General features: G+C 31.2%; 1 protein-coding gene and 1 long non-coding RNA gene across 2 annotated transcripts; both read right to left on the bottom strand.

The window, feature by feature from the left end:
* Positions 1-252: 252 nt before the first annotated feature.
* LOC143074123 (perlucin-like protein) lies at positions 253-3062 on the bottom strand. Its single transcript, XM_076249669.1, has 5 exons — positions 3038-3062; positions 2550-2638; positions 1941-2043; positions 910-1126; positions 253-446 (listed from the first exon to the last, which is right to left on the bottom strand). The coding sequence occupies exons 1-5, from the start codon at positions 3060-3062 to the stop codon at positions 428-430; spliced, it is 453 nt and encodes a 150-aa protein (XP_076105784.1). The 3' UTR covers positions 253-427.
* Positions 3063-3608: 546 nt separating this feature from the next.
* On the bottom strand, positions 3609-7541 carry LOC143076312 (uncharacterized). The gene is made up of 5 exons (XR_012978610.1): positions 7437-7541; positions 6533-6757; positions 5632-5856; positions 4918-5154; positions 3609-3630 (listed from the first exon to the last, which is right to left on the bottom strand). It is a non-coding gene; the product is annotated as an uncharacterized LOC143076312 (long non-coding RNA).
* Between the last annotated feature and the right edge of the window lie 532 nt (positions 7542-8073).

The following is an 8073-nucleotide window of genomic DNA, read 5'->3' as shown; positions in this document are numbered from 1 at the left end:
TTAGCAATGGCGTCGTCGAAATTAATAGTGTTATATATCATGTTGAAAACAGAAAAAAACGACCAAGGTTATTTATTCATTGAGAATATTAAAAAATATATATATACAAATAGACAGTTACATGTAGTTTTTAGACATGAACTTCTGGCACCTAAGCTAGAAAAACTCTCAGTATAAAATAAGAAGATTTAGTTTGTTTGTGTGGTGAGACATTATACGCTGTAAGTCACGGTTAAATCTAATTTGTAAATTGACTTAGATGTAAACTATGAGTGTACATGTCTTCTCACTATCTTATACAACCAGTCTGATAATGCTTTAAGCTACTGTGTTGTCTTAACAATGGGACAGTTTAGTAATTAAAATTCAATAAGCGTTTAATCTTTATTTTTGTAAGATGTTATATGCGTAAAGTAGTCTTTTTTCCTCAGCCTGCAGTTGCAACACTGAAAAAATGGATGGTAAATGAGCATGTATGATCTATACAAGCAGTGGCTTACAACGTAAACATTTTTTTTTTATATATTTCCTCGCAAAAAGTTGGATTAAAGTTACGGTGTAAATTTTCTCATTTTTCCAACCTCTTCCACCCTAAAAAAACAACAACGCGTAATACGGATTGCATTTAAACATGCTGTGAAATAAAGCACCTTTCGCCACGTTAATTTGTATGTGCTTCAATAAATATTTTCCATGTGTTTCTATGTAATCTTTGCTTGCCGTTTAAGTAATTAAGTCTGTAGCTGGTAGAGATGGCTTTGATAATTCAGAACATACTCTTTTCTTCTGACTGTTTTAATTGTGTTGTTTGAAAGAGACTGTGGTATAAAATCATAACTAAAACATACTGTATTTATAAATGTGTTTGTTTCTATCAAACAGTGCCACATAGGTATATAATTTAATTACCTCTTTTCACAAACAAAGAAGTTCCGTGCAGCACATGCCCTATCGTTCCAATGAAGTTTACCATCTCTGTACAAGTGAGTGGCAAGGCAGTCCTCATGATAGTAACCATTCGGTTCCTTTGGGCCCCAGTCTGTATAATCAAGGTAGGTGGCGCTATTGTTCCAAGTAAATTGTCCATTGCGTTTTAAATCTCTTGCACCTAGCCACACATCTACTCCTGAAATAGATTAAAATAAAAATCGACTTTACTTGTCCTTAAACTGACAAACTAATTTTGAGAAGAGGTATTTCATTACTGCATGAAAAAGACATATGATATGAATGCCAATGATATATTTTTCCTTCCAAGTCACAATGTGTAAAAGGTGAACAATTGTATAGATGAGACAGTCATTTTCTTGTTTGAATTGTTTAACAATAGTCATTTTAGTTTACTGTTCATTATAAGACAGCGGTATCAGCTCCGCTTAGATCAAAATAGTTATCAAGCTTAACAATTACAAAGTGAAAAGCGCCACTGATGAGTCTTATGAAGACGAACCTTCGTCTGTTGTATCAAACTATAAGCCTGGTACCTTTGATAACTAATGAAAGGTGAAATAACAGCTTTCAACGCAGAGCTCATACTGTGTGCTCATAACGAACAGCAGACTATGAAGGATCCCACAATGACTACTGTAAAATAGTTCAAACAGGAAAAGCAACGGTCTTATTTGGTTTGAAAAAGGAAACAAGAAACACTTATGAAACACATAAACAAAAACATATCAACAAACAACATTCACTGAACAGGCTTATGGCTATCAGCAATTTTATTTCATTTTTCAGTGTAAGTTTTTTAAAGTACTTTCATTTACTGTTTTTTGGCAACTTGTGTCCCTCAAGTTTCTTACTTGTTACTTAATATTATATGCTGTTGGCTTTGAAAGAAGATACACCAAGAAGCCATTTTCAGTCTTAGTTTGGTAAAATACTTTCAACTGCTGTTTATTGGCAACTTGTGTCCCTGAAGTTTCTTACTTGTAACTTACTATTATCTACTGTAGGCTTTGGAAGAAGACTCATCAGGAAGTCATTTTCCTCAGGTGTTGTAATTTCAGCCAAATAACCACCAAGGTTGCTTTTACAGAAGTCCTGGAAAATCCTTGTATATCAATAAATATCTTAAATCTATAAACATTTGACTCGGTAGTTATCTCATGTGTCTAACGATTTCTAAGCCAGATTGATCATATTTACTGCTACTTGTATCATTAGAAATGATAGGAAACTACTTTTGACTGCCTCAGATAAAGTTTACCTAACATGAATTTGGCTTTTTTATATTTAGGTTTGACAAGATACATGTAGATTACTTCTCATGTTTACTATTTTGTTTTGACTTTGGTATTTATATATATTATTTATGCTATATTCGCAAATTTGTTAAAACAATAACTAAAACATCATATTTGAATAATAATAATAAACTAAAATAGATCGTGTTGGTATTTCAATAAAAAATTGAGAAGGGGCCATGAAAAGATAAGAAAAGCTAAAAATGTCAAAGCATAACAAAAATATTACAAGTATAAATGATTTACAAAAGAAGATAAATACAAAATACAAATTGAGCAAAACGAACTTTAACTCAAGTGTACCTTAGCATCAACCCATGATTTTTCTGTGTACTGGATTAAATAATAGGAATCCTCAAATCCTTGCCAACCATATTTCAAATTTTCTTTGCCTGAAATATTTTAAGAAATAAGACATTAATGTTGAATAAAATACAACGTCAAACAATTGATTACATGTACAGTGTGTCATGAATTAAATATTAATTGTAAGTTGATAAATTTAAATATATCATTATAGATATTTGTTTAGGGACCAGCTGATTGACTATACTGCATCAATATAGTACATGAAGCTGGTTATAATAACCAAATGTGAAGGTTTGAAATAAAATATACTTAATTTAGTGATATTTTATGTTAACAATATACCCGTAGATACCCGAGTCAACAGAATACTATAGATTAAAAGATTTATAGTCAGGCAAATGTTTTTGACATAGAAATCCATGAGACCATATCTGAATTTTATTCTGCAACGCGACCTAATGGCAACAAGTTGATATTGTTACTTAAGCAACACGACTGGTGCCACATGTGAACTAGGATCTGCTTACTCTTCCGGAACACATAAGATCAACCCCAGTTTTTGGTTTGTTTCATGTTGGTAAGTCTTTAATCTACTGTGTTGTGTCTTGTGTACTATTATGTGTTTGTTTGTCTTTTTATTTTTTAGCCATGCCGTTGTCAGTTTATTTTTTATCTATGAGTTTGACTGTTCCTCTGATATATTTCGCCCTTTTTTAACGACCCTGTGTGGTATTATTCAGTTGAATTTCAAATATAGTGTAATACAGTTTGACTTGTCATGTTTTGTCAAATATATCTTATAATTAAATTTCACTTTAACGACAATATGCAATAATGTAATACATTTAATAGTATGGAATATAATTTTAGATTATATGATACCTATGAAATGTAAACCAATACTCAGTAAACAGTTAATACGGCGTAGTTGTTCAGAAATATACACCTTCAATCCATATTGATTGATAAAATCTAGCTTTACATTTCAAATAGCAATGCAAGTTAAGGTGTGGTATTACACGTGTATATCGACTAAAGCCTAATGATGTCAACTTACTTAGATTGTCTGCTCCTTCTGCAATAAATGTATATAGTCACGTATTATTTTCTTTAGTTGACCTAAATAACCTGATATCGTTAAAATACATTTGATTTAACATCTTATAACTATGTAGATTGATAAAAACTTATATCTTTCAATTTAACTCAAAATGTATAAACAAGGAATTATTTCACACATTAACTGAACTACATGCTTTGAAACAAATCCAAAGACAATGCACACATATATATTAGTTGATCTAGTTCTAGTACGGAACTAACCACTGATGAAATAAACTGATCAAGGAAATCTTGCATATCTGATTTCTTGATTTTGTCTAAGTTTGTATACTAATTATTATACATTTGTGAATCGATAAACAAGCACTGATATTATATACTGATGAAGGAAATCTTGCATTTTCGTGGATATCTGATTTCCTGGTTTTGTCTAAGTTTGTATACCAAGTAATATACATTTGTGAATCGATGTACATTCATTTAAATTTGCGTTTTACTTGTACGAACGAAAACAACGAAAAAGTGTACCCCACGAAAAAAAAAATGAATTCACAGTATGGCAAAATACTAATGTATTGTTTTTGTTTTCTGACACGCAGTGTTTTATGTTGACGTCATGTTTCAAAACAATTGGTGAAAAAGTAGAACCAAGATTTACCTCAAAATGTCTAAACATTTCAAAATGATTAACCAAGAATTACTTCATACATTAATTGAACAGCATGCTTCGAAAAAAAACCAAAGACAATGCAAATTATATATTATTTGATCCAGTTCTAGTATTGAACTAACCACTTATATTATATACTGCATGTACTGGTGAAGGAAATCTTGCATTTTTATGGATATCTGATTTCTTGGTTTTGTCTAAGTTTGTATACCAACTAATATTCTTTTGTGAATTGATGAACATTCATTTAAATTTGCGTTTAACATGTACGAATGAAAACAACAAAAAATTGAACCCCACGAAAAAAATTAATTCACAGTAAGGGAAAATACTGAAGGCCTGTATGTATTGGTTATGTTTTCTGACACGTAGTGTTTTATGTTGAAGTCATGTCTCAAAACAATTGGTGAAAAAGTAGAACCGAGATTTACCTCAAAATGTATAAACATTTCAAAATGATTAAACAAGAACTACTTCATACATTAATTGAACAACATGCTTCGAAATAAAACCAAAGACAGTTCAAATTATATAATATTACATCATGTTCTAGTACGGCATTAACCATTGCTGTATATAATATTTCGAAATAAGTAAAAAAAATGAGGAAGATGTCAATTAAATACACACCACAATAAGGTACATCACAATATTCCCATCTTGTTCCTGGGTCTGTTGTATAACACCATGGACCATACAATTCAGTGTCTGGATTCCGGCAGTAATCTTCATCGTTAGCTAATTTAACCGTGAATGGATGCTTGTTGGGAACTAACGATTTCCAGGCTTGGCATTTTTGTCCAAATCTTGTTTTATTGATTTTACCAGTATAATTCTTTCCCTGCTGATTCATTCGACAATTTTGTTCTGAAATAATGCAATAAAAATACAATTGGTTAACCCAGAGTGGATTTAGTCATGATACACTTTTATTGTTCGCTTACAAAGCAAACTATGTGAATTTATGATCAGTTTGTTTGGCCTTAGCTTTTAGATCATGTCAATATGGAGGAGATATTGATTCACACGTTAAATTATTGCTAACTTTTAATTTAACCTTTTTCATTAGCTAATTCGGTTAAAGTTTTATGCTATACAGTACATTCTTCGCGATTCAAGTTGTCTATTCACTTTGTATATTTATATGTGAAATCGTGTGAATGGGAATAGTGTTATCATTTAAAACATCATTTCCAACGTCTCACAACTTGTTAAGTAACAGCCGATAAAGAGAGAGAAAAAAACAAAATAGTAAAACAAAATATACGTAAGTAACCTAACACATAACGGAACACTGCAATATTCCAGGAATACATCAGAGTTAGATGTAAATATGCAACCTACCACATAACGGAATACTGCACTCTTCCCATAATACATCAGGGTCAGTTGTAAAACACCAAGGTCCGTTTGGGTCGTCATCTGGATTTCGGCAATAGTTATGTTGATCTGTTTGTGTTGCGTTATTAATAGATATTCCATCCCAGTTCCTGCAATTTAGTCCAGTGCGTGTTGTACTTACGGTTCCTCTATATGCCAAACCCTTCATATTTTCCAGACATTCTTTTGCTTTATTGGTACACAAATAAAATTATTCAGTATTCAAATGAGTACCATATGTATAAAGTGTTACATTTATAAGTTGACAAATGGGAACCCATTCAGAAAGTCAATATAAATAAACTACGGATGCATAACAAGCTAAGTAAGGTTAAGCGCAAATACAGTATAATGACGTTGCCTTTCTCTAAAATATTAAGTTATTTCTCCCTCAATCAAGCTCAATGTTGATCGAATACATTCTTTCCGGAATGGTTGTCCATCTATGCTACATGTAGGTCTATATAATGTAGCGTATTTTTTAAAGTCAGTTTTATATAAACTACCAATTACTCTCACACAGATAGCTTTGATTCTCTATCAAACTTGACTTATTGCAAATGTTCCATTTAATAGACTAAGTGTTAAAAATAAAAACAATGACTTTTGCTGTAAATTTTGTTATACTTAATAATTTGAACATGGTGTTATCATTTTAAACCTCATTTCCAACTTCTCACAACTTGCAAAGTAACAGCCAATAAAGAGACAAGATATACGTAAGTAACCTAACACATAACGGAATTCTGCAATATTTCAACAATATAATACACAAGAGTCAGATGTAAATATGCAAACTACCACATATTGGAATACTGCAATATTCCCAGAACTTATCAGGGTCAGATTTTAAATTTTAACCTACCACATAACGGAATACTGCACTCTTCCCATAATACATCAGGGTCAGTTGTAAAACACCAAGGTCCGTTTGGGTCTTCATCAAGATTTCGGCAATAGTTATGTTGATCAGTTTGTGTTTCGTTATTAATAGTTATTCCTTCCCAACTCTTGCAATTACGTCCAGTGTTTGTTTTACTTACGGTTCCATTGTAAACCAAACCCAATTTATTTTGCAGACATTCTTTTGCTTTATTTAAACAACAATAAAATCATCAGTTTTCAAATAACTATTTCTAAATTATTACAATTTTAGGTTTATAAATAGGAACATATCTCGAAGGCCAATACAAATAAACTACGAATACATAACTAGATGATAGAAGTTAAGCGCAATGACAGTATAATGACTGTTCTTTCTATAGCATATTGAAGTAAATCTCCTTCCTTGATGATCGCGTGCATACTTTTCGGTAAGGTTATCAATCCATAATAGGTCTATATAATGTCGCGGTTTTTTTAAGCCAGTTTTACCTTAACTAACACATTCACGAACCAAGATTGCTTTGAATTCTATATAAGACATGACTTATATGTATTTGTTTATTGTAACATATTAAAACGCTTGTTATATAAAAAAAAAACAAAAAAGCTAAAGATAATGAAGATGATTTTTATCATTTTTTGGGGACTCAATCATGTTAGTTGCTTGGATATGAAATCATCAGGATATTGTTGCAAATATTCACACATATTGCCCTAAAGTAATACCCAGGGTTTTATTAAAAGTGTTCAATTTAACACCGAACCGTCGATATATCAACATAGATGCGTTATATTTTCTTTGGGTAAATTTCTTTCGATCTTTTTGGTTACAAGCATTTAAAATCATGTCGTTTTTTTATAAACCGTTTTTAATATGTTCATACCTGCTATATGTAATGCATAAACACAAACAACCCAGATACCACAGAACAGTACATATCCATTCGAACACGTCATCTTGTTCTACAAAACACAGTAACACCAGTTGTTTTTGTTCCTAAATCAACACACTTCAGGGTAAGTAAAGATAAACATCATTGGTTTAATCATGTCCAGTGCATAATATTTACGATTTTTCAATTTTCATCTTACATGATTGTTACGTCGAAACATGTATGGTAAATGCAAACTAGTATGATGGGTACCTTTTCAAAAAGAAAAGCCTACTTATTGGCACTTAATTATGAATTCATGGAGAGCTTCCTTTGGTTAACAGTTTCTCATATCATAAAGAGCAGAACAATACTGCTATATTTTTTACACACTTTAAATACTTTTTTGTGCACAACTTGCTAATTATATTAATTATATTTGGTTTACAACATTTAATCGTGTATCCTTGTTACGTTTATTATCAAATATCTTATACTATAAAGAATACTTAGTTAAACATGCTAAATTGAATTGATTTTATAATAACTATAACTAAGGGTTGGTTATACCGCTGCTATTACAGTTAATCGTGACCACCTATACAGTCAGACAGCTATCACTTTTTATACAAGGTATCGGTTCTTTTTT

The sequence above is a fragment of the Mytilus galloprovincialis genome, chromosome 5, assembly GCF_965363235.1.
Source record: "Mytilus galloprovincialis chromosome 5, xbMytGall1.hap1.1, whole genome shotgun sequence".
Classification (NCBI taxonomy): domain Eukaryota; kingdom Metazoa; phylum Mollusca; class Bivalvia; order Mytilida; family Mytilidae; genus Mytilus; species Mytilus galloprovincialis.
Note: the sequence above shows the minus strand (reverse complement) of the source record. Positions and strands in the feature narration are given on the sequence as shown.

Bases quoted from the DNA above. Each gene is read 5' to 3' on its own strand.
- LOC143074123 (XM_076249669.1), bottom strand. From the start codon at position 3,062: ATGTGGCACCAGTCGTGTTGCTTAA. The intron at 2,639-3,037 runs GTAACAATATCA...AAAATATTTCAG, and splicing joins GCACCAGTCGTGTTGCTTAA to GCAAAGAAAATTTGAAATAT. The intron at 2,044-2,549 runs GTACACTTGAGT...AGGATTTTCCAG, and splicing joins AATCATGGGTTGATGCTAAG to GACTTCTGTAAAAGCAACCT.